Source organism: Coloeus monedula, assembly GCF_965178545.1.
Source record: "Coloeus monedula genome assembly, chromosome: 11".
NCBI lineage: Eukaryota > Metazoa > Chordata > Aves > Passeriformes > Corvidae > Coloeus > Coloeus monedula.
In genome coordinates, this window is record NC_138791.1 from 20,644,355 (window position 1) to 20,671,221 (window position 26,867).

At 49.5% G+C, this 26,867-nt stretch overlaps 1 protein-coding gene across 1 annotated transcript in view; it reads left to right on the top strand.

Moving 5' to 3' along the window:
• Positions 1–26,867, top strand: part of GRM7 (glutamate metabotropic receptor 7) — a gene marked incomplete at both ends in the record, with an annotated part of 190,457 nt that overhangs the window by 144,540 nt on the left and 19,050 nt on the right. The window contains 2 exons of the mRNA XM_082289014.1: positions 577–716; positions 16,883–17,818. Of these exons, the coding sequence (XP_082145140.1) occupies positions 577–716; positions 16,883–17,818 (1,076 nt within the window). The remainder of the gene's footprint in view (positions 1–576; positions 717–16,882; positions 17,819–26,867) is intronic.

Sequence of the window (26,867 nt, forward strand, 5' to 3'; positions counted from 1 at the left end):
GGACACAAAGAATGCTCTTCCCAAAGCTGCCTCTGTTCTTTCCCACCCCAGCGCACGGCAATTACAGGAATGGAACATGTTGTGGAGGAGGAAGCTATTTCTGGTTGCTAGTCAAGACTCACTAGACCCGGGCTGACTTCTGACAGCAGCATCTCTCAGAAGCAGATGGAACATTTTCTAGGGGGGGTGGGGGGGAGCAGCATTTAGAGGCTCCATTCACAGGAGTGATTTTCACTGGAGAACTCCCTGAGGAACAGGAGATGGGAGGGAGGCTGGAGGGTAGGAAGAAAAGCCTTCTGGTATTTCTCGTGTTGGGCGGAGCAGGGTGAGGTAAGGCTGGTCTAGGATTGCTGTGTTTATTTTCAGGCAGTAGGGTCAGGCAGAGATAATGGATCTGTGGAGAGGGCCGGGTGAGGGCAGTGTCCTGAAGTGCCTGGTTTGGATGGCTGGGGGGATGGATGGCCTTGGCCTGGAATGTGCTCCCAGTGTGAAAGCTCTCACCCATGACCAAATAAAAGAGATTTGGTAAAGGTTTGGTGTTGGTTGGTTGGATTTTGTCTTGTTTCCTTCCCCCAGGCAGTGCTGGCACTCCAGTGATGTTCAACAAGAATGGGGACGCCCCGGGACGCTACGACATCTTCCAGTACCACAGCAGCAACACCAGCACGCCCGGGTACCGCCTCGTGGGCCAGTGGACAGATGACCTCCAGCTCAATGTGAGTCTTTTCTGGCTCCTTTTTGTTGGCTATGGGCACTCAGTGCTTCAAAACTTAGCAGGCATCTTTGCTATTTCCTCACAGCTCCATAGTGGGGTTTTTGCACATTATCTCCTTCTCCTCTGTCCTGCAACCTTCTCCTTGTACCCAGAGAACCAAAGCTGCTCAGACTAACAGAGACATGAGGTGAAATGCAAATTTTATTACTTCTGCGTGTCTGCAGTCCCGAGTTGCCAGCTTGGAAAATGAAGCTGTGATCTGTTGTAGTTTGAAGCCACTGGGCTTTCATTTGCAGATGCTTTTCAGTTTTTCTTGTCTTTGGAAAGCTGAAACGAAATGTTTTTGGAGTGAGTCACTTTTCTGGTGGTACTTTCAATCCGTGTGGATGAGGTGGCCTTTCTGGGATGATGCCTAAAGGAAAACAAGCACGTAGGAGCAGGTGCGCAAATACACTTTGATGTTTCCCAGAAAAAAAACCCCGGGACTGGTGGGTGGGAAAGCTGGAGACTGTGTCAGCCTCACCCGTGCCAGCCTGGTCTGTGACCTCGCTGGGTGAGGATCTCTGCTTGGCTTTGGGCACTTTGCTTCAGCCTCGAGTTCCTGCAGAAGTGGTGCCAGTTTTGCCTCAGGGTGGCTCCCTGCAGAGTGTTATTAACACCCAAAGACAGTGATTTCAGTTCGGTTTGGCTCTTCAGCCCCACAGCCTGAGGAAGATCAAGGTACTCCTGAAAGAAAATGGGTATTTGTAGAAAAAGGGTTTCCTCTCTCAGTCAGCTTTCCCACCCCAGGAACATCAGGGATTCTGGGTGCGTTGTGGCTCCTTCTCTGCCTCTGCTGCCAGATCTCCTTTGGAAGCAGGGTGCAGGGTGAGAGGACAGGCTGTGTGCCATGGGCCAGCCCTGACACCCCTCCAGAGGTGGCCAGGACACACTGTGGGTGGCACAGGGGGTGGCACAGGGGGTGCTCCCAGCCTGGGGCTCTCTGTGCAGCTGGCATCACTCACTGCACTTGGGGATGGCCCCGTGACCTGTGGGGACATCCGAGCTCCCCCAGCCCTCTGGGGACACAAACCACGGGCTGCCCACAGGGGTCACAACCATCACCTGGGGCGGAACCAAAGGCAGGACACTTTCTATTTTTAATGCTTTCATGGTTTTTGTTAAATCAAGTAAATAATGTGGGTCACCGAGGGTCCAGTCTTGGAGGCTGATCACAAACAATATTTTGCTCTCCTTGAATTTTGGCTCATTTTTATTTTCTGTGTTTGATTTGCTCTTTCAGGATTTTTCAACTTTTGATGTTCTATATAAGGAAACCTATATTTACTTGCAATTTACAGTTCTTTTAGCAAAAAAATTAATATTTTATTAAGCAAATCCTTCTTTATGTAAACTACACATACTGATTCATTAAAATTTAAAGCAAAATTATTGGAGCTTGATTTGTATTCCTGTTGTTGTGTTAAATGTTTCCATAAAAAGACCTCTTTCCTCACCCTCGTATCCTCATGGCCACAGGGTCATATCAGTAGCTGAGATTCTCTCACTAACTTCCCTTCTAATCACTCAAGTGTCCTAGTTTCTCACACAAATGTACACAAGATAGTCCCTTTTGTATTATTGTATTATTTCTTACAATAATAAAGAGAATTGTGGGGTTTAGAGAAGTCAAGGATTCCTGGAAATAACCAAAATAAATACTATTAAATACATCCCAGGGAAAACTACCGGAGGATACGACTTTGTCTTCAGTAATTATTGTGGCAGTAACTCTTCAGGGGATGTTTCCCCAGTTCTTATTTCTAAATACAACACAAGAGGGGAAAGCAAAGGATGTTTGGTGCAAGTGCTGATTTGAATTTGGCAGCTGCTGCAGTGGGGCTTTGTTTCCCAAGAGCTTTGTCACTCTGGGCAGTCTCGGTCAGTTCTGTGAGTCTGCATTGCCTGGGTTATGAATGGGAAAAGCTGTTCACACAGGCCTTAAAGGTAAGGACACTCCAGGTCCCAGAGGGATCCCGGAGGCAGGAGGGAAATAACTGCAGGAGAACAGCATAGGTGAGTAAATATTTTCTTTATCATCGTCCTCATTCCAAAAAGGAACAGGAATGTTTTGGTGTTTTATTCCTCTGGCAGGGGTGCTGCCGTTCAGTCTGTTGTGGGTGTCTTCTACAATGGTCATCTTCCCATTCCTGGTACTTTTTGGAGTATGGTGGGCACAGGCTGGATTAATCTGGAGAGCTGAACCAGGTTTTTCATGTAAGATTGCAGAGTAACTTCTGCTGCAGTTTTCTCTCTCTTGCTTGTGTGAGTAGACAGATTGAGGAGAGCTTTAACAACTTACCTGCAACTCTTCAAATCTGCTCTGTTTGTTTTCTTATTGTTTTCCTGGGTTGATAAACCCAGGAATTAAACTGTCTGTTCTCCTCAGTCCCGATGGCTTCTCCCCACCTTGGCATCCCTTTTGCTGGTGGTGGTGGCAGAACTGCTGGGCCGAGGCAGCGCCGCTCCCTGCGCTCCGAGCCCGGCTCTGCTCCCTGGCACATCCGTGGGTGAGGAGGCTCCTCTCGCTGCTGTTCACTCACCTGCGCTGACATTTCTGTATCTCAGGTCAGATAAGAAAATATTTAGTGACTTTTCACTGCAGCAAACTTGGGACATAACAATTTTTTAAGGTGAGGGCAGTACAATCACCCTGTTTTCTTTTGCCTGCTTGGTAGCAAACAGCCGAGCACAGCTTTGCCCAGCACCCAGTGCATGGTTTAGTAACAGTTTTGGCTGCATTTCAGGTGTCTATGCAAGGATAAAATGAGCAGATGTCTAATTTTAAAGGGCTTGGCCAGTATTCCATGAAAAGGCATGGCAGTGCTTCGTTCTCCCTGCAGCGAGAGTGTGATGATGAGGTGTCCATCCATCTCCCACAGGAGGCCAGGGAAGGTCAAGTCCCACCCCTCTCCTTGGTGAGGATTATGCCAAGCTCTGTCAGCCCCTCCTTGCCCCCAGCACGCAGATTTGGGATGCAGTATTTATAGTCCACATCCTCCTGCATTTGAAATGCTCTGCCCTGGATTTTAGGATCAGAAACTTGGCCAGCTGCATCCCTGTTGAAATGCAGCACCGTGATCCCAGCACCTGCTGAAAGGCAGAGATACACCTAATGCAATTAGGATAGAAATCCTCTGGCCACAGGGACAGCTGCATTTGAGCCCAGGACTGGAGCTGGGTGAGGGTGCACTCTGTGCTGCAGGGCAGCTCCATCGTTACCAGAGCTGCTTGGGCTGGCTTTAGCTTTGATGTGTTTCAAAAGCCAGAAGTCTGCCCGTGAAAAGGAGCCAATCTGCCATGGGGAGGAGGAGGAGTGTTGTGCAGCAGCTGGTTTTGGGTTGGTTTGCGTTTCCAGTGGGTCATTTCAGTTTGTTGTTTGGTTGGGTTTTTCCTTTATATCTAAGGCTAGCATGGTTCAAGCAGGAAATCATGAGGATGGCTGAAGGCAGCGTGGCCAGGAGACAGGTCCTGCCTCCATGCCTTGTGCTTCTCTTTGGATCCTAGACAAGGAATTAACCCCTCCGTGCCCTGCTCTGCCCCCATCTCCCATGGATCCAGCTCTGGATGTCTCCTTGCTGTTTGTAAGGCCCTGTGCAGCCTCTGGGGCTGCTGGATAAGAGGCGTGGTAGGAATGCGAGGAGCTGGCTGAGCAGCTCCCATATGTGGCTGGCTCCTAAAAATGCAGCTTCTCATGCTTTGAGGTGTCTGACACAAACACGAACACATCTCTGCTGGAGGAACTGATGTCCCTGCAGGGAGAAGAAATGGATTGCTCCTAGAGGAAGCACAGGTTCTCCTGGGAAATTTGGTGATATTGCTTCTCTTTCTCGAGGTACACTTAACTCAGCAGGTCTCAGGTTTATTATGTTTTCCCATCCCATTCCCTGTGCAAGTATCCCAGAACTGTCAAAATCAACAAGGAAAGAAAACAATCCCTGTGAAATTGTTGAACCTGCTTTTTCCAGGTGTTTGCCTTGTGCTGAGGTTGGAGAGACCTGTCCAGGCTCCTGCCTATGGACACGAGCTGCTCCCTGGCATCCAGTGACAGCGAGGTGTGGGGTGTTGGGATCCTGCCTGATGGGCTGGAGGTACTGGCTGGACACCAGAGGGAAGCTCTCCCTGGGGAAGGAATCCTGCCCCTGTTCCGTGTGGGGTCACCTTGGCCATCCCTCCACAGCCCCCCCACGGGCAGGACGACACCCTCTTCCTTCACCCTCAGCTTGGAAGAGTGAGATGCTTCCATGAAACCTGGTTATTTGCCATTGGAGAGGGAGATCTTCCTGGAGCAAGCTGATGTGGGGTTGTTTTTCAGTCTGATTGTCTAATTAATGCTGTAATAAGGCCATTAGTGTCTGCATAGGGTGCTTCATGTTGTGTCTTAATTGCATCGGCGTCTCCACCGTGTCAGACACTCTCTTCCAGCGCGGAGCTCTGGCTCGTAACGGTGCCACTGGGCACTGGGGCCTGCAGCACATGTTCAGCGTGGCTGCAGAAGGTGAATCCCTGACTGGGGATGGAAAACACCATGTCCTGTCTCTTGTCACACCACGGAGATTTCAGGCAGCTCGTGCTCCAGACATGCCTCAGTTCCAAAGCACCAGGCAGGGCCGACTGTGAGTCCCAGATAAAACAAAACCATTCCTCTAATTAATTTGTTTGCAAACAGAACCAAATACATATTAAAGATGCCTAAACAAGCTGCATGTAGGGATAAACAAGAAGATCTGCATTGTTCTCTGGGTGTGCCCTGGGACTGGAGGTGGCTCAGTGGTGTGGAGCAGAGCAGGGTTTGACACAGGGTTCCACGGAGCCCTCGCACGCCCTGCTGGGGCTGCTGCCGATCCCTCCCTTTTATGGATGTCGCCCAGCAAAAAGTGATCTGTGCCTGCAGCCCTGCCAAACAAGTGCCTGGGAGATGAATGGTACTGATTATCATCAGGATGGTTCCATGAACACAGCTGTTCATGGCTGCAGCTTCTCTTATCAAGCCCAGCTCATGCTGTACGGCCCCAAGGCTGTGGCGTGGGCTCGTTAATAATTTCCTGCTCCCTGGGCAAGGAGCTGGGAGCTGCTGGTTTCCTTGGGTAGAGTCAGGCCTGCATTTTAGCAGAGTGTGAAATACAGTCTTGCTTGAAACGAGTAACATCCCTGTAGCTCAGGGTTTGTGGATTGGGGCAAGCTGGGGGTCAGTGTTGCCCTGGAGCAGGAGGAGCCTTTGCTGGCAGGACAGCAGCAGGGACAGGGACACCATGGTCACTGACACGGAGAGGGTGGCACTTCCACACTGCAATTCTTTTTTCCCCACAAATAGAAGTACATTGAGTAACTCTGTAATCCTCTGAGCAATTTATGCAGAACCTGCTCACTTCAACAGCTCCTGAATCTGTTTGGGCTCAGACTAATCAATTTACATGCCATAAACATCTCTGTTAGGGAATTTGGAAATAAATGTTATGAATAGTGAGCTGGTGAAGAGAGTAATTAACTGTCTAACCTGCTGGCAAGAGACCTGGCTGTACCTGCCTTTTTTTGATAAAATACTCGAATTGGAATTGGATTCAAGCCCCTCTTCAGCGATGTTTGTTGCTCAGGAATATTCTGCCAACAGATGGTATTTTTCTAAAATAACATGTTCAAATTGATTTCTGTTCATTGTTTTCTTGGGTTTGTTGCTGGGTTTGGGGTTTTTTCTTTGGAGCAGAATGTGTTCAAAGTAGATGGAGTTTCTTTTCTTGGCACTGTTAGGGACACTCTGCATCTTCTGCTGCCCTGGTCCTGTCCCTGCAAGCGTCACATCAGTCACTGGGTGACACGTGGTGACAGTCCCACTCACAGGGATGAAGTGTCTGGATTTATGGGAATTATTTCCCAGCATTAATGCTGCTCAATGCAGAGTCCTTCCAGAAGGTTCTGCAGCCTGTTTGCACAGCCCCTGGCATGGCTGGGCCTTTCTGAGCTCTGCCCCTGTTACCCCATCAGCCAAACTGTGGCCCAGTGAGGAACTGAAAGGTAACTCCGTCCGTGGGTTCCGAAAACATCTCCCCGTGACAGGTTCTGCCACCATGGCCACCGTGGCAGCAGCCCTGGTGTGTGCTGCAATAATGGATGTTGTTTATTTTATTCCCTCATTACACTCTGCAATCTTTCACTGCTCGTGTCAGCCGTGACCGGCACAAACACCTTTAATTATCTTAACTTGCAGAATTAACTTGCAGCCAAGTGGAAGGGAATTTTTCAAACCACTGGCCCGCTGAATGACCATATGCTAATTCTTCCCTCCTCCACAAGGGATGGTGGAGCAGGCAGCAGGCCGAAATCATGCAGGTCCTGCACAAGCTGTGACTGCAGCTGGACTTGGCGAGTGCCTCAGAATGGAACCAGGGGCTTGTGGGACAGCACATGGGTTTGGCTGCTGGAAGTGGATTTATCAGAGAAGGGCAGAGCCCCGGTACCCCTGATGGGAACCACGTGGGCCAGGCAGGGTGGCTTCTGTGCCGTGGGCAGGAGCTGCAGCACTCACTCAGCCAGGTCAGGCTGTCCATGCAGACTGGTGCTGTATCACAGTAGCAAGGCAATAGTTAAATCTTACCCCTCTCTCTGCAAAGCAGCTCAGGCTCCGAACTGAAGACATGAAATGTCATCTCCTCTCTGTTACTGACCCGCTTTGCCCAGGCAGTGACAACACCGCAAGTGCAGCGGCCGAGGGATCTCAGCTCCATCAGCTCTGGCAAGGCAGAACATCTCTGTAATTGTGCTGCAGGTCTGGGAATGTCACGGGGGAAAGTGTTGGTGGGGATATAAACGCTCAGGGAAAGCAGGCTGAGAGTCTGAGATGGATCACGTATGTGGTTAAAGACAGGAGGAAACTGGAGCATAAGGAGCTCATAAAAGCTATAATGGCAAAAAAACGATGTAGCAGAAGACTTGACTTGAGATTTTGCTTTGTCTTGTGTTGTTCTCTTCCATGCCCGTGAGCCTGCGGGCAGACACACTCTGAGAATGAGTTATGTAAGAAATAGGAGTTAAAAAATAAATCACCCAGTCTTCAAAATAGGTGCTGGTTCTGCGCCTACACATCCCTCTGTAAAGCCTTTTTGCGAGGCTAATGTGGTTTTGTCAGCAAATATATTCAAGAGCAAATGCTTTGCTGGGATATTTTATGGCTAATGAACATGTTTGGTTGCTTTTGGCAGGAGTAACAATGTCAGTTTGTGTGTTATTGAGGGTGCAATATTCCTTATTTAATATCTGAAAACAGGAAGAGGCTCTTCAGTGACAGATGTGCTTTGTTGTGTTTGGAGAAGTTCACCCAGCTATGGAGAGAAAGCACTTCAGCTGTGCACCCGAGCTGTCCTGCTGCCCCAGCTCCTCGTGCTCCCAGGGGAATGTGGGGTACAGCAACCTCACCAGCACGGGAGCACTGGGCCCTTCCCAAACACCTCCCAGCTAACCCAGCAGGGAACTCAGGGTCCCAGTCAGACCCACTGAGATCTTTAGCTGAGTTCTGCCAAGTGTTTCCATCCCCCTTGCCCCTCGTTTCAGCCCAGCAAGGGCCCCCATAACTCCTGCCCAGCCTCAGCCTCGGGCAGCCCTGTGGCACCTCTGTCACCAGTGGAGGCTGCTCCCCCTGGATCATCTCCAGGGGTGTGGAGATGGCAGCAAAACCTGGGTTTACATTTGTGTCTCATCCTTGCCCTGGCAAAGGAGGTTGGGTGGAAAACATTCTGTTTGTCCATGAGCTCCCCACCAAAGGTCTGTGAGACGTGTGGGTAGTGCTGTGGGCAGGGGCAAGGCTCTGCAGAACAGGGAGAGTCCAAGGAGTATCAGCAAAATAAGGACTGGATTTCTGCCTCTAGATCAAAGACACTTTTGCCTTTTCCCTTGCAAGGTAAGTGTGATTTCTCTCTGGGAGGAGTGGTCAGCAGCGTGGGGGTTTGTGTGGGGTGAGGCCAGGGCACCCCTGAGACACCCATGCTGTTCCCTTCTCTGGTGTCTCCTTTCTCACCTCTTTGTGTTTGTCTGCTGTGGGAGAAGGCATTTGCTGAATATCCCTGTCCTGGGCATGGTGACTGCCTGGCATTCCCGCCAGGTGTGGGGCAGTTGGCAGGGTTACAGCTTTGGGACTTCACCTGCCCGAGGTTTTAGTGGCAGATCAGGGGCTGGCACCTTCCAGTCATGCCAAGAGTCTTGTGACAGTTTACAGCAGCCAAAACTTGCTGCCTTGGCTCCATTTTTGTTGATCAGATTTGCATGTAAACTCCTTTAATAAACTGTATTAACAGCTATGGGAACTCTTGGCTTAGAGCTGCTTCTGTAGATCCCAAACATAACCCAGCTGTGTTTTGCAAAATGAAATTTTGGTCCCATACAGATACCAGTGCCAAGGGTGGTAGAGTAGAAATGATGACAGATGTATCATACTGTGCCTGTTTGCTTTAGGGAGGAGAAAGAAATCCCACAAAGGGTGATTGAAAGCTCTGCTCACATCAGGCTCGTGTGAGCAGCCCTCAGATTTTCCAGCATTTAAACAAAGCATAAAGGTTCCTGACAGGCCACATGTATTGAGTGGGTCAGAAATAATCGCAATTTAAATGCCCCTGAATACTGATTTCTGAAGGAAATCGCTCTGGCTGCTGGCAGGACTGTAATATCAGATGTATAATGTGGAATTTAATGTGTCTCCAGCTAATTGTTCACATGATGGACAATAATGGCCCCGAATAAACAGCTGCAAAGGGTCTTTAGTCTGCTCTAAAACAACTTGAGGGGAAGCCTTTATTTGCTTTGTTTTCCTGTTTTATTTGCTTTTTCTTCCACTAAACTGAAAATGTACATTTTATGAAAACGCTGCCTAAATGATTCCCATGAAACAACTTTGTTTACTTGTTAATCCCACCTTTAACTGGCAAGGGGACCTGGGATTGGCTCTGAACAGCAGCATCCAAGCAGCTGGTTCCCAGTGCTAACTGGAATCAGGTATTTCGTTCTGCTTTAGCAGTGCCTGCACTTTGACTGACTGGGGAAGGGTTGCACAGACATCAGCCTCCCTGTGCGAGACTAGATCTTGCCCTTTTCCTCCCAAAATGCAGCTGGAAGAGGTGGTACAGGCTTTTTTCCTCACCTGTGTAACGTGAGGCTTGAGCTCAGTCCAGCCTGGGAGCTCCTGGACCCCCTCACCTGGGGTGAATCCCATCTCCCACTGCCAGGTTTCCTTGGAGAGAGATTGCACTGAAGGCCTTACCCTGTGTGTGGGGACAAAACTCCCTGCCCTGGGAGGCACTTGCTCCCCTGAGAGTGTGTCTTGCCATCGGCCACTCCTGATTTTCTGTGTACATCTGCAGTTCTTTTAGGGCCCAGTTGACTGAGCATAACCTGAGCAGGATAATTTAATATTATTAGTATTATTAATATCACTGCAGCAATTTAATTAGGGTCTAAATGAGCTGGGTACTGAATTTCCCTCAGAATTCTGTATTTCTTTCATCTTCCTTCCCTGCCCTGTGTTGTTACGCCTTGCACATGAGATGTGATGAGGAAATTGCTGCCCCATTGATGCTGAGGCTTCAGAAAGGGAAAATCAGCATCAAATAATTTGACTGGAAAATGCTGGTCTTTGAATCAGCTGGGGAATTAGGAGGATAAATAAATGCAGGCATTTCTGAGTTGGCAGGCTCTCAAAGAGAAATGCTCTCCAAATTACACATGCATGCTTGGTTCCCTCTCCTTACTCCCCTTTCTGGACTGGGAGTTGTGTGTTGGGTTTGGCAGAAGCAGAACTTTTTCACAGTCACAAATAGCAGAAAAAATAAGAAGTTATTAGCCCATCAGAGAGATAAACAAAGATAAAGGTCTAATCCTTTCCTCAAACCTTAGGTAAGGTTGACTCGTGGCTGTGCCATGAAAAATAGCTCTGAAAAGGAGTTTCCAGGAGAAAAAACAGAATTCCTTGATTTGCTTCTGGATGTGCCATTGTCATCCAGGCTTGTTCTTGAGGACTTGAACTTGCCAGTGTGGAGCATTGTGAGTGTGTTAGAAACAAGTGTTGGATTTCAGCTGCCAAACTGCTCTGCCCTCGTGCTGAGCTGGGGTTATGGGCTGTGTTCATGGGTTTGGGGCTTTCCCGTCATCCTGAACAATAAAAAACTCTGTTGTCCTGAGCAGCTGGGGCTGCCCCTGGATCCCTGGCAGTGTCCAAGGCCAGGCTGGACATTGGGGCTTGGAGCAGCCTGGGACAGTGGGAGGTGTCCCTGCCCATGGCAGGGGTGGCACTGGATGGAGTTGAATGTCCAAACCAGTCTGGGATTCTGTGATGATTCAGATTTTCCCTCATTCTGAGCCACTTCAGGATAAAAAAGTTGCCTTGGATTAGTTCTGCTGTCAGAAGATAGTTTTGTCCTAACGTATCCATTTAAAGAGACAAGAACTGTGTTATAAATGCACATTTGGAAGCACATGCTCTTTTTTTAATTAAAAAAATACTGTGCAGGCGCTGCAGGATGAATACTGAAGATGCATAGTCCACCCCCTTCCATTAGTGAGAAGACAACACAAAGCTGTAGGCAGATATAGAAGCATTAAAATAATTAATTTTCCATTTTATTGTGTGTCAACAGAAGTGTATAATAATAAGCATTTTTGCAAAAATTGTGGATTAAGCATTTTTCTCTACATCAGTGGTGTGCTGGAAATGTCCTTGCTTTAATGTGGAACAAATGGCCCTTGGATTTCATTAAAGATGGTGTTCTGAGAGCTCAGAGGAACTCTCAGTGCTGTTGGGGTAGAGCAGGTAGGGCTGCTAAAAACCAGAGTCAAACATTAGGTGAAAGAGAAAGGAAGAGTAGAAATGAAAGAGGGAAGTAAATGAAGGTTAAGAATTGCTTCTTGTGAGAGCCCCAAGGAGGAGCTGCAGTGTGGGAGCAAGGTGCTGGGATTAGTTGGAAGCTCTCAACCATAATTAATTGAATGTGTTAAATAGGATGTGACACGGTGTGACAGGGACTGCTGGGGGCACCTCCAGTGCTGGGTCCAGTTCTGGGCCCTCTCCCTGCAAGGAAAACGTCGAGGGGCTGGAGCATGTCCAGAGAAGGGAAGGGAGCTGGGGAAGGAAGGGCTGGAGGGTCAGTGCTGTGAGGAGTGACCCAGGGGTGGCGTGGGCAGGGCTGGACTCCAGGGCCCACCCTCAGTGGGTCTGTGACTGCGGGATCCTGCTCAGCTGAACCCTGTGTGGGACAGGAGTGGGACAGCAGGGACCTCGCCCCACTCCCTGCAGGGAGGGAAGGGCTGAAAGTGAAATGTGATTTTCTCACTCGAGAAACACCCAGCTGGAGGTCTGACCCCAGTACCACAGCCCAAGCCTCCCCAGTCCCCAGTGCAGCACTGGTGTCCCAGCCCGAGGGCACTGGGGTGCAGCCTGGGGCAGGCCTGGTGGCATTCCCGGGATCCCCAGGCTCTCCCTGTCCTGCTCACTCGGGAGCAGCTGTGGGAGCTGGTCCCGTGTCCTCCAGCAGCCGCAAGGAGCGTTCTTTTCTGCACAAGTTCCTGCAGCTCTTGGCACCGTGGGCTCCCTGCCCACGCCAGGGCTTCCCAGGAGCTGTCACAGCACTAATGAGAGCCAGAAATTGGAGCTGAGCAGTCCCTGGCTGAGACTGATCCTGGGGGCATTTTCCTCATTAATCAGGATCTGAATCAGCGGGTGGGAAGATGAGGGTCTGGCGTTATGGGAATGTCGTCACCATCTTCTGACATTTGGGATTTGTGCTGACAATGAAAATTGCAGGTATTTTTTGGCTGGAAGCCTTTGAGAAGTGATGAGTTTCTATCATTTTCAAGTAGGCAGTTGTGATTTGCCTGATCAGTGTGTGTTTGAGGACAAGACTAAGTGGCTGCTGTGCCAGGAGGGGAGAAACTGGACATGCAGCAGCAGGAGAAACCAGGGCAGAATATATGTGATGACATTTAACTTCTGTTTATATGGAAGATACATTGGAGGGATTTAAGATAGCTAATGCAGCAGAGCAGGAAGATTCTTGGAGGTTTTGCTTTTCCTCTGAAGCAGCTTTCTGTCCTCAGAACCCCACACCACTCACCAGCCTGAGAGGCCTCGTGTGGGATCAGGAGGCAGCGCGGGGCTGATGCTCCATCTCACCGGTGGAGGGGCTGGGCTGGCACCGTGGTGTTGGTCCCCAAGGAGGGACTGGGCTGGGGCCGTGGCACTGCCCCCCATGGAGGGGCTGGGGTGGGATGGGAGCAGTGCCAGCTCCCACAGCAGGGGCAGGGACACAGCCGCTTCCCGAAGCTCGTGTGCTGCTGCTGCAGAAACAATCCTTCTGTTTGAAGGGACGGTTTGGCGTCTCTGGGAATTCTCTGTTACCCTGCAGAGGTGTTAAGGCTGCTCTGCTCAGTGCAGGGGTTTCTTTGGCACAAGGCAGAACTGGTGGGGTTTGTGGCTCCACCACCTTGCAGGCTCAGTGCTGCCCTAGGGCTCCCTGTCAACCCCTGCAGCCAGGGAAGTGAAAGGGAGTTACCCTGTGAGGGGAAACACCATGTCTGGGCCAGGCACTGGAGCAGCTCTGCATCCTCTCTGGCACTCTGGCTTATCATCACTGTTATCTCTTGAAGGGATTTCAGTTGATATTTTGCAGAATACTCTGCTGAGGATGTGTTATTGACATACTCTTAGCTTAAAACCATTATCATGGTAAATCCCTGGATTTAAAAACTAATTACAAGACATTAATAGCTGAGCCTAAAGAGCTAAGTCATGCAAATATTGCTGTCTGCAAAGTGGAATATATACAAATGTTTGAACTGCTGAGTTAGGAGCTGCAGTCTGGAGGTGGCAATAAATCTGAGCCCAGTCCTCGCTGCTGGCTTCTGTGTGTCCATGAAATTAATGGCACCGTCATTATGAAAGTGGTATCAGGGAACGTGGCTATTTTCTTCCCTGAGTAGGTTAATTACCACTAATGTAATTATTTTTGTACTGATTTTTATTTTAATCAAACATTGCATGAAACAATTAAGTTCAGAACAAATGGCTTGTTATGGAAATGTTTGTGGCAGAGGGAAGCAAAGCAGCAATGTTTGAATTACACACAGATACTGAGTTACTTTATTCATTAAAATGAGCAATTACATTAGGCCTTATGAGACAGACTAAGCATTTCTTGTTAATGTTTGTTCTATAGTGAACATAATGAGAATATATATTGTGAGTGGATCCAATCCCTCTCGCTCGAGGCATTCAGGAACTGGGGGATGTGTGGGAGCAGGGAGAAAATCCTTCCCAAACCTGCCAGAACTGCAGCACAGGGGAGGCTCCTTGTGTCCCTGGGTACTGACTTGGCCAAGTGTGAAGTTCAAGGTGTGGCATTGTTGGCTCGATGTGGGTACAATGTCTGGCTGCCTCTGGCAGTGCTGTTGGTTTGGGAAGAGTAAATTCCCTTATCCCTGGGCTGAAATTGAAGGTTCTACAAAAAAAACCCAGAATTTTCTACTAACTGCAAGAGCACTTTCTCACAATGTATGAATTTTTTTGCTTCCTGCTTTGTAGGCCGTGATAGGCATTTTCAGCTAATCCTTGGAGGTATTTAAAAAATGTGTAGACATGGGACAAATTTTCTTTCAAAAATACAGTTTTCTGAGAGGGAAAAGTGTCTGTAGTTTGACTCGGGTTCTCACCCCCTGCTGCAGGTGCCCAGCGCTCCCTCCCAGGCACTTTGCATCCTGAATTTTCTCCAGAAACAGCAGAACTCTGCAAATCTGTCCAAGGCCAGTGCTAGAGCTGTTGTCATGCCAGGAGGCCAGGAAAAGGACCTCCCTTAATTCTGCCTGATCTCCTTCCACAGAGTATCTGTGCAGAATGAAGTGCCTTTAGGCTGTCCCAGGTACCAGCAATGCCATGGAATATGTTTGAGAATATGGAAATTCATCCTTGTGTAGCCATGAGGGAAGCAGGGCTGTGATAACCCATTAATCAGTCTGTGGTTCTGAAGATACTCACATGTGGGAAATTGGTGAAAATCATTTCACTGATGCAGACTGGGTCAAAATCCAGGTGGTTGGGGTGATCTCATTTTATACTGGTGCCTGCTGCAAAAAGGCATCAGGGAGTGGCTGTGGATAACAATGAGGATAGGAAATGCAGGCTCTGGACTGGATGGAGGCCTCGCTCTCGGGTGTGAAAACTCATGTAAGTCACAGCTGCCCTGGAAAAGGGACACAAATCAGGGATTCAGAAGAGTAAAAGAAGCAGCAGTGACAGTCAGCTGCTTTCCCAAGGAATTGCCATGACATTTTCCCACGTTTTGTGGTTCAGCAGTCTCAGCCCTGGTTCCCCTCTGTGCCCCTTTCCCTGGCTCTCTCTGCTGGCATCGCCCTCTGTGCCCCTGCAGTGAGGGAGTCACAGGGACACGTCCGGGTTCCTCAGCCCCTCCTCGCTCTCACAGCCCTGGAACTCAGCTCCTCGTAAGGCCATGCTGGAGCAGGGATGGAGTCAGGCATGGAAATGCATTTCCTGGCTCCTTGCACTGCCAGTGAGACCAAAGCACCATTTACCACCATTTGCAATTAAATGAATCTTTGTATTTCCCTTTATCTTTAGCACTCCTTTGCCTCCTGCAAGCTGCACACCTTCAGCTCAGCAGAGTAGGAGAGAGGAGTTCATGGATCTTTTCTCTTCCCCAGAATACTGAAGGTTAATGAAGTTTCCCAGGCAGTGGCAGACCTCTAGAATATCTCTTACTGAGGGATTATTTTTACAGCATTCACAGAGAGACTCTTGGTACTTCAGTGTTTGAGCAGAGTGTGACTTCAGGGTTTGGTGTTTTCACATACACAAAATGAAGATGATACAGGATCTATTTTGATTTAAATTAGGAAAATGCAACTTAATCCTTCAGTGTAAGATTTGCCCACCCAAGTCTTCCTGCCTACATGGATAATTAAGGCAGCCGATTCAAGAAACTCATCTTAGAATTTTAACTTGTAGGGGAAATCGTGGAGCTTGTCAGCATTTAAGGGACCTACAGAAAAATAGCTGAAATGTTGCTTTTAATAACACTTATTCACATCTATCCCAGGGGATCAGGTTTTATGTTTGGAACAGACACACACACACACAGCAGCTGCTGGAGCCACTGAGGTGTGCTGGGAATGCCAGGACCTTCCCAGGCTTCCAGTCTGGACTGTTTCCCTGGGGCTCCAATGCTAATCCTTCCTTGTTCTTGGAAGCTGGTGAGTGGCTTTAGTCGGGCATAGTTTGAAATGATTTGTGAGTCTAATTCTCCACAGTACTTGGGAGCCTTTGTCACATACCTTGGAGTTCAGGATTCTCCAGACTGCGGAGCAAGTGAGACTTTCCATATATTGAATATAATCATTTATCTTTTGCATTCCCAGAAGCACGTGTGGTATTTCAAAAGCTGAACGTGACTTTGAAATGAAATATTATCTAATTATTGCGTTTTTCAGTGATGACCATTTTCTTTGTCCTTCATATTTCTTACCTGGCTTGTAGAGACTTTCCCCATTCTCACTGATCCCATGCCCTATAGAAAACACATTTCCTCCTCATTCCAAATCTTCCCCTGGTCAGTAGCAGTTCCAGGAGGGAAGATCTCTGTTCTGTCTCTGTAAGAAGCCCCAAGGTTTTTGGAAAGTGGCCTTGCAAATGTAAGTCCTGCCTTCCCTCAAGGATTGCAATGTTCCTATTAATTTTCATGAAACAACAGGTTTTCACTCTCCTGCTTTATCTGGGCTTGTGTGTCATTCCATCAGACTTACACATGTCTACTTATACTCATCTACAAATAGAAATGAAAAATGGAGGCAGTAAACACAGTTCGGCACCGGAGCCCCACACAGAGGCACCGGTGTGTGGTTCCAGGAGTCTGCCAGAGGAGACGTTCATCCAGTTGGGTTTTGCGTGTTGGGGTTCCCCTGGGTCCCCCCTCTTCATTCCCAGCTCGTGTCTGTGGCTGCCAGCCCTAACCCAGAGTCTCTTTGTGTCGCTGTCCCACAGAAGAGATGCAGTGGGCAGGAGGTGTGCATGCTGTGCCCCCCTCGGTGTGCAGCCAGCCCTAAGCCAGCCCTAACCCTGAGCCTCTTTGTGTCCCTGTCCCACAGATCGAGGAGATGCAGTGGGGCGGGGGCGTGCGCTCCGTGCCCCCCTCGGTGTGCAGCCAGCCATGCCGGCCGGGCGAGAGGAAGAAGATGGTGAAGGGGATGCCGTGCTGCTGGCACTGCGAGCTGTGCGACGGGTACCAGTACCAGGCCGACGAGGTCACCTGCCTGCTCTGCTCCTACAACGAGCGGCCCAACGAGAACCGCACCGGCTGCCGCTCCATCCCCATCATCAAGCTGGAGTGGCACTCGCCCTGGGCCGTCATCCCCGTCTTCTTGGCCATGCTGGGGATCATCGCCACCATCTTCGTCATGGCCACGTTCATCCGCTACAACGACACGCCGATCGTGCGGGCCTCGGGCCGGGAGCTCAGCTACGTGCTGCTGACCGGCATCTTCCTGTGCTACATCATCACCTTCCTGATGATCGCCAAGCCCGACGTGGCTGTGTGCTCCTTCCGCAGGATCTTCCTGGGCCTGGGCATGTGCATCAGCTACGCGGCCCTGCTGACCAAGACCAACCGCATCTACCGCATCTTCGAGCAGGGCAAGAAGTCGGTGACTGCGCCCAGGCTGATCAGCCCCACCTCGCAGCTGGCCATCACCTCCAGCTTGATATCGGTCCAGCTGCTGGGGGTCTTTATTTGGTTTGCAGTTGACCCACCCAACATCATCATAGATTATGATGAGCAGAAAACTATGAACCCCGATCAGGCCAGAGGAGTTCTCAAATGTGACATTACGGATCTACAAATCATTTGTTCCTTGGGTTATAGCATTCTGCTCATGGTGACGTGCACTGTGTATGCCATCAAGACTCGGGGGGTCCCAGAGAATTTTAATGAAGCCAAACCCATTGGATTCACTATGTACACTACCTGTATAGTATGGCTTGCCTTCATTCCAATATTTTTTGGCACGGCCCAGTCAGCCGAAAAGGTAGGTGAGAGTGCACAGGTACCTCAGGATTCACTGTGGTTGTAACAACGTGCTGGTGTCAGCTTTCCGTGGATTTCCAGCTGAGCTCTCCAGTCAGCTCGTTCCTGACTCACGGGCAATCTATGGCACTGTTTTCCTTCCCTGTCTAGCTCGTGGGCCATTCGTTTGATAAACTGGCAAATGATCAATAGCAATCACATTAGCTGTTAGTTTCATTGTTGCATCTATTTCAATTGTTTCTTTTCAGTAGGATAAGTGGGAATTAGCTGTCATATTATCCACAAAGAGGCATCTCCTAACTCAATCATTTTGAATACAAGATGTAAGCAAGAAAACTGTCAAAAAATACTCAAACAGACTCCTGTGCCTCTGGACCTGAGCCCTGAGGGCAGTGTGGAGTCTGAGGAGTGCTCTGCTCACAGAGCAGCCCCAGGACACATTTACACCATGGTGTAAAGGGCCTGTCCTGAGCTCCTGTGGCTGAGCCCAGTGGCTCCAGCTGATGCTCCATGATGCAGATTCACTTTTACTTCTCTCTGGAGAAGAGCTGTCATTTCAGAGGGATTTGGCAAATACCTCCAAGCCCAGTATTTAGAGAGCAATGGTGATACTGGGCTGTCCTGAGCTTCTGTCAGTCTGTTTTACCTCTCCACCCTACCCCAGCCTGGAGGAAACACCACATCCTTACCTGTGGTGTGCTCCTGAATCCAGGCACCACTCACCTGCCTCAGATGCTCCCCCCAGCCCTTGCATGGATGTGGTAGCATGCTGTTCTCCCCAGATCCTGAACCGATGCTTTCCTGTGCAGGAAAGAGCTTTGGCTTCTTGGTCCTTTTTTCACCTCTATTTTCATTTTCCATTTGTTCTCGAACACGGAACTGGGGCAGGCTCAGTGCTGTGGATGGAATTATTGTGTCTTCTTAATGGGTGAGCCAGTTTCTCATGCCAGCTGGCAGGTCTCACCTTGAGCAGGGCTATCACTCCCAAAGAGGCAGTGGTTAAACCCGGGGGCTGCTGGGCTGAAGCTGCAGGAACACAACGGGGTCACTGGGGCAGGTCCTGCTGTGGCTCCAGGGCTCTTCCCTGGGAAGGGGCTGCACAGAGCTTTGCTCTCTGCAGCTCAGGAGGTTGTAGAGATCCACAGTTGCTTTGGCCCTCACGGGAAGAGGGGACCACCCAGGACAGCCAGGTAGGAGCAGGGGTTATAGAGAAGTTTCCATGGATCCTCTCACCTCTGCACTGGGCTTTCCAGAGCCATTGCATCCCTAAATGGAATTAATTTCAACTGGAAGGGAAACCTGCCAAGGCTTATGAACACTTCAAATGCCTCTGCTCTCCCTGTTGAGGGTGAGATAAGGAGCAGCAGAAGCAGCTCTGGCTGCAGTGGGGTCTGTCTGTACCTGGCTCTGACACGGGGGGTGCTCAGCAGCTCTCAGGCTCCCTGCGTGGGAGTGGGGCCTGCAGGAGACTGAGCTGAAGTGCTTGGAATTGTTGTCTGCAAAGATTTAACCAAGTGATATTAAACCACAAAGAATTCCAGAGGCTGCTGCCAGCACTCAGAATTGTTCAGCAGCAAAAGCTTGAGGTGTCCATGTACTCCTGGGGCTGAATTAGACCTGGACTCTGGAAGCATTGGATTCTCATACAGCCCTTGTAGGACAGCAGAAGAGATGATGATGAACTTGATCTCACACAGGGCATAGTGGAGGGTACAGGGCAGGAGAAGCAGCCCCTCACTGTGCTGTGCCCCAGCCCGGGGGCATAGGGGACGCTGGGGATGGGGACAGCAGTGGCTGCTCTCTGCTGCTGGGGCTCATCCCCATTCCTCGGGCTGAAAGCTGCTCTGTCCAGTCCAGCAAAGCCCCCAGTGTGACCCTCCCTGTGCAGTGGCCATGTGTGGATGGCCCCAGGTCCAGTCCCTGTGTCCCTGCAGGCCTGGGCAGGTCCTGGGCTGTGGGACCAGTACACGGTGCCGAGCCCCAGTGCTGGCCCTGCTCCTGGCACTTTCCCCCTCCTGCCCTGCACAGAGCTGCAGCTGCAGGAGCTTTGCTGCTTTTCTTTCTCTTCTGTCACTCCTTTTGGGTGGGGGTGCAGGGATTGTGCTTTTTTGTGCTTGCTACTGATTTCCTGTCAGATATTTCCTCTGGAAAATATTGTGCCTTAGCTTAGCCACGCATGTCTGTGCTGGAATGGAAATTGTACCTGCTGAAAAATCTCATGCAGCACAATCTTTTAAACTGAGGAATGGGGTTATATACAACACTGTGGGTTTCAGTATATGGATTTATTTTATTTTATCAATAAATACAAGCATAATGTTGTTTGGTAGAAGGCATATTGAAAACACCTGCCTTGTTCAGGGTAGAGAATAACACCTCCAACAACAACAAAAAAACCCTGGCAATGTGCTGCAGGTAATTCATAAAAGGTGAATAATTCAAGCAGGAGCTGTTGCAGCAAGTGGAGGGAGGCAGGGCAGTGTGAGGAAGGCCAGAACCCAGAGTTTCTCCAGGATGCAGATGAACCATGGGGTGTATGGGAGGTGGTAAAAGCAGATTTCAGATCTTTTTGCAGCTTGAGTTTACTCAGCCTGGTTCTTTGTCCACCATCAAAAGTGGAGAGAATACGTGGCTGGTTGTGATTTATGGGTCAGCTGTGGTCTATGGGCTTGGTTTGGTAACGCAGCACATGGATCCCATGGATGTGGAATGTGCTCGTCCTTCCCACGTTCCAGCACTCCCGGAATTCCCTTGGCTGGGACACAGAGCTCTCAGAGCTCCATGCCTGGGCACTGTGCAGCTTTGGGGGGTTGTGTTCTCCTGTATCTGGTGGATCTCCTAAAAATGCTGTGTAACCTTTGGGGAGCAGGACAGTTCTGGGGGCAGGAATTGTGCTGGCTCTGCTCGTGAAGATCCTTCCTTCAGCGTGTATTTGATAGAAAGCCACTTAATGGCTTTTAGCCGAAGGAGGGGAGATTTAGGCTGGATATATGGAAGGAATTCCACCCTCTGAGGGTGGGGAGGCCCTGGCACAGGGTGCCCAGAGAAACTGAATATTCCCCTAAAATCTCATTTTCTCAGATTATGTCACTGGGCTGATAGAGAGAGAGATGTCATCATTATATTTTCATGTTTCATACAGGTTCTGCTGCCTCAGAGCTGTGATTGCTTTTATTCAGTAATTGTGCCAAGATTAAAATAATACATTTCTGGATGTCTTTACAAGCCAGTGAGAACTGTCAGCGTGCTCCTCAATATATCCTGCCAGTGGGATTTTTTCTTGAATAATTTTCAGGGCTTTTTGTAAGTTAAAAAAGTTCTAATCATGCCTCTGAGTGAGGGGTGACTGCTGTTCAGCCAGAGTGGCTGTCCTGCCTGGGAGCTTTGTTCTTCCTGCAATGATGAGAAGTAGGGAAAAGTTGAAATAGGGAAAAGAGTTGTGGCCTTCCATCAGCTTATTTCTGCATGAATTTTTGGTTGTAAATTGTTGGGGGTTTTGGGGGGTTTTGTAGGTTTTTGTAATACAACTACTATGCAATTTGAAGTCCCTAATTCCATCAGCTCTTCCACCTTCTTTCTCTATTTTTTTTTTCAATATCCCTTTTATTGAAGTCAATAAGCAGAGCAAGTCAGGCATATTTGGCAGCAACGCTTTTACTTATTGTGTTAAGTGTTCCATAAATACTGTAATTTGAAGGCACATGCAAAATGGGTCCTTGTTCAGATTAAATAATGTCACATTAGCACAGGAGCACTTCAGTCTATGTTCTATTTTTTGGTGAAACTAAGTTACCCTTCAATTCTCTGTAACACAAATACCAATTAGCCAGGTAGGACACACTTTTATTTTCTCCCTTGGGAAGGCTTGAGCTGACAGTTGCTATAGCAACTCTACATATATGGATTTGGGAGTTATGAGGAATTTAATGCAACATTTGTTGGAATTTTACACTGTTGTATCGTGGAGAAAATCAGGCTTCGAGGCTCCAGGGAATGTGACTGAATCTGCCCAGATTTGGGGCTCACACAGGGACAGGGGTGGATTGCAGCTTTCATTTAAAGGAGGATTCTGATAACAGGAATTTCTCTCATTGATGCACTTTCACTTCACCCATCACTGCATTATCTGCATGTTCAGGTGCTGAAGTTCCTAATTTTATCCAGCTTCGACTGTATCCCTGAGAACACCCCGGAATTTAAGGATCTGACGTTAGAGTTGTCCTGAGTCAAGCCTGAATTGAAGAGCAGCTTCACCTCATTGCAGTTCAGACCCTCCAGGCTGGAGCCACGAGGTCTGGAGGTCCTCCAAGCACAGGGTATTCAATAAAATCCACTTTTGTGGAGTACTGGAGTTCTGCATTTTAATTGAGGAGAAATTAGGTGTTCTTTGAAATCTAGAAGTGAAATAATCAGTGGAATTTTTGGAAGACTGATAACCTTCACTACAAAAGTGATCCTGGCCTAGGTTTTTATCAGGTTATATAACAACACTGCTGAAAAGTGCATAAAAACCCTTGTGAAAACCTTTGAGTGCCTATAGAGCTTCAATTCTAGTTTCTGTAGAACGAATCAAAAATTTTAAGCACAGCTTCTGGGTCAAGTTCTCAGTAAGATTTACTTTATTACCCTCTGCATTCATTTGGCCTTCCCAGTGGGAAGGGAGGCTGTGACCAGTCAAACCACAGCCAAATTAGAAGGCTTTTAAGGTGTCACTGCTGCTAAAGGTGTAACCCTAAACAGGAGCTCAGCATTTCCATCTGTGTCGTTGAACTGGTGAGTGCTGCAGGAGTCCCGGGTTCTGGAGTTGTTGATCTTTGGCCACATGCCTGTCTTCCTCTCCCTGCTGCTCTGGGGGGAGGTTTGTTCCTGAAGAGACACTCACTGACCCACCACCCCCTGGCTAGAGTTGGGTTATGGCCTCTGAGGCTCCTGGAGGAGAGAACACCCCAGGAAATAGGGGAAATTACTGACTGGGTTGGTTCCTGGTGTTTGCTGAGCGCCTCAGGGAGTCAGGGCTCAGCAGGAGCTCTGCCACAGCTCCCTCTGCCATGGAGGCTGGAAAAGAGAAAGAAAAATAGCAAGGAAAACTTGGTGCCTAAACTTGGGCACCTGGGATTTGTGGGTGTCCACAGCCTCACACTCGGGTGCAGCAGAGAGAAGGGGGGGATTTGTCACTTGTGTTTGATGTGACAGGGATGGCTGGGAAGGAGGGAATGGCCTCAGTGACAGGACAGGGATGGCTGGGAAGGAGGGAATGGCCTCAGTGACAGGACAGGGATGGCTGGGACTCGTGGTGGGGGAAAGGTAAACCAGAGCTTGGGTAGAGAACTCGTGGGATGGGTGGGTGTGGAAAAAGGGCTGAGATTGATGCTGCAGGGCCCTGCTCTGCCCTGGCTCCTGCCGGGGGCTGGCTGAGGGTTGGCTGCTGGCCCTGGGGACACAGAGGTGGCTGTGGCATGGGCTGTCCCTGCTCCCATGGAGCACCAGTGGGGCTGTCACTGGGATCAGGAGAGGCGAGAGGGAACACCAGTGTGCTTCAGGGTCGTGGCTTTGAAGAACCCTTGGAGCTGGTTTAGCTTGTGGCTGTGCAGGACCTGCCTGAGGGGAAGATTTGGCAAACCAAAGTGGGCAGAATTATTCACCCAGGATCTGGCCAGGCTGGGGGAGGTGACACAGCTGCTCTTCAAGGTGGTGTCTTGAAAGAAGCAAACACATTTTGGTAATAAATAATTACCCACAGCACTGCATTGTACTCCCAAGTCAGGGCTCTCCTGGGAAAGGGATTCCTACCTTTGCTTGGTCCTATCTGGGGGATCTCCCACCCAAGCAGCTGCCCATGTTCAGACCCATGCTCAGCCAGGCAGTGGGAGGCTGCAGGACCCCTGAAAATGCAGGTCTGTGCTGTCTCTATTGTCAGTGCAGGTATTTAAAGGCAGGGAACAGCACACATACACACTCTCAGTGAAATAAGGGCTGATTGGAGTAATTAGATCCTCCTCAGAAGACCATAAATTAATGGTGATTATGATTCTTGAAAGAACAGAAGCAGAAGGTACACGTAACATCGCTCTGGTTTATCACATTTGCTGCATTGTAATGCTCCTTTAATGTTAATATGTACGTTTGTAGTAAAATCTAATTGCAAACACTGAGCAGGCAGAGCCCAAGGCCACAATCGTGTTCCACATAATTACCTGGGGAGGGGGGCTCCCCCAGCGAGCGGTGCCACCAGCAGAGCCAGGTAGAGCAGGCACTGTGCTCCGCTCAGGCAGCATCCCTGGCAGCCAGGGAGAGGGCAGAGTGGGAGGATAATTAACAATCAGTTCATTCGGTGAAATTTGCAATTGTTGGGGCAGGTATCTCTGTCACGGAGCAGTAATACCACGTTTGGGTTTGTGTGCTGTCTCACAGGGGAGATGGGTTCATGTAAGCAGAAGTGACTTGGTTCCTGTCCCCACGGTGGTGCTGCGTCACCCAGGGACCCTTTGAAGCCTCTGAGTGGCTGCTTTGATGTCTGATGTTGGCAGTGAGGGATCTCTTTGCTGTGATAATTCCAGTCTTTTTCATTCCCAGCTGTGCTGAGGAGACAGAAAAAAAATTGTTTGGAAGATGGGAAAATAAATGGAACCCAGAAAGGAGAGGGCACTACAGCAGTGAAAATCACAGCATTACAGACTATCCTGGGCTGGAAGGGACCCACAGGATCACCCAGTGCAGCTCCTGGCCCTGCCCAGACACCCCAACACTCCCACCCTGGGCATCCCTGGCAGCGCTGTCCCAACACTCCTGGAGCTCTGGCAGCCTTGGGGCCGTGCCCATTCCCTGGGGAGCCTGGGCAGTGCCCAGCACCCTCTGGGGGAAGAACCTTTCCCTGATCTCCAGCCTGAGCCTCCCTCCATGGCACTGGTGCAGCACTGGGAGCTGGACCCAGCTCCTCCTCAGCCTTCTGTATCTCTATTTTGACCAGTTCACCAAAAGCCCCAAGTCTGGACAATCTCTGTTTGACTGGAACAGCAGATTTGGGAATATTTGTGGTGCTTTTCCACCTGTGAGCCCAGCTGTGGCAGAGGCACTTGCCCATGGCTCTCGGCATCACCACCTCTGGGCAGGCCACAGCTGCCCCTGTCCTGTGCACACACTTGATGTCAAAAAAAGGACAAGTGGGCAACAAAGGTCTCTTTTTCCCCTGGAATTTCTGGTGCATACTTAACTGCCTCTGGCTAAAAAGCAACACAATTTTTAAAGGAAAAAACATGTAGGTGTTTAATGCATAGTGTTGACATGTACTTTTTTTGTTCCTCTTTTTTTTTTTTTAGAAAAGGTAGAATTGCCAGGAGGGTTTTACATCTGAAAAGCCATCTCTGCACGGGCCCCTGGCAGCCCTATCAACAGTTTTTATCTGCAGCACAAACTGACAGCCCCTCACCGGGAAATAATTGCGGCTCCGTTGAGTCCAGAGCAGTAATTACTGTGTTGATGAAACTTTTCTCTTTGCTTGCATTGTGGTATCTCTGAATGTCAAACTCGCTTGGGCTGACAACATAATTTCCCCAGCAGAGCTCTTGCATCGACCACGCCGCTGCTGGGCGGGGCTGGGCGGTGTTTTCCACTTTGCTGAGTTCCTGAGGCAGCACTGGGAAAATCTCAGCCTTGCAAAGCCCTGTCATGGGATGGGTGTCACAGAAAGTGACTTCCCACGGGCAGGGCCAGGGCATCATCCTGCTCCAAACCAGCGTGGAATGAAGAGAACATTCAGCCTTGGAGTCAGCTGTTCATGGAATCATGGAATGGGTTGGGTTGGAAAGGACCCTAAAGCCCATCCAGTGCCACCCCTGCCATGGGGGCACCTCCCACTGTCCCAGGCTGCTCCAAGCCCCAATCTCCAGCCTGGCCTTGGACACTGCCAGGGATCCAGGGGCAGCCCCAGCTGCTCTGGGCACCCTGTGCCAGGGCCTCCCCACCCAGGAAGAACAATTTCTTCCTGATATCTAATCTAAATTACCCTCCTTAAACCAAAATTTTCCTCCAAAATCAGTGAAAGATCCCAAGTTGCAGGCAGTGATAAGGGAATCTCCCCTCCACAAAGCCAGGCCTGTGTGGATCATGGAGATGGCTGCAGTTTGTTTGGGAGAGATCCTCTGACACCAAACATCAGCTCCTCTGTGCCCACCAGAGCTAAGCACAGCTGGGTTTGCAGGGGCAGAGAAGAGCTGCTCTGCCAAGAGCATTTTCAGTCTAGCAAGGGCAATGTAATGCAGAGCAAAAGTAGGATTCTCTGTACATAAAAGATGGACCCAAAAATATTGACTTGAAGGATTTATTTGTTGTTTTAAACGGTTTAAGCAGGCATGTAATAATAATAAAAGTAGAAACCATCATACTCAGTCATAGAAATTGCCTCGTGTTTTGTCTTTGAGGCATAAGCTTAGCAGAAGGTTAAAGAGAAACAACAATGAATTCTTGTAGACTGAAGCAAAAAATTTGTGTCCCAACTGTACCATGTCAAAAGTGATTTGGGGCATGTTCATATTTCTGCATTTTGAAATAACAGCTTTTTAAACTCTCTGCTTGTTTCATCCAGGAGAATGGGGCAGGAGCAGCCAGTGGGGATCCTTCCCTCCCGCAGCAGAGCTGGGGGTGTAAGGTCTGGCGGGGGTCAGTGCTGGGGAGGGGCCACAGCCACCAGGGACACGGCCGGGGGCCCTGACCAGGTCACCCTGATGCTGTTTGGCCTGGCTGTGTTGGGAGGGGGGTCCCTGTCCCCAGGTGCTGGTCCCGGGGTGGCAGCAGGTCCCCGTGTCCCCGGCAGCTTCAGAGACCCAGAGTGGTGTTTATAGAGCAGAAAGAAGCTGGCAACTGCTGTCAGGGGATCGATGCCAATGACAAATGGAAAGGTTCTCAAAAGGTAGGAGTTTAGCCCATGAGAGGATAAAGGGGTGAGGAGACAGAGTGGAAGAGAACAGGGAAGCTGGGGAAGAGGCCAGAGATTGTGTTTGTCCTGGTTTTCCCTGTTCAAGAAGGGTCTCAGTGGGGCAGCGCTGCCCTTGCTG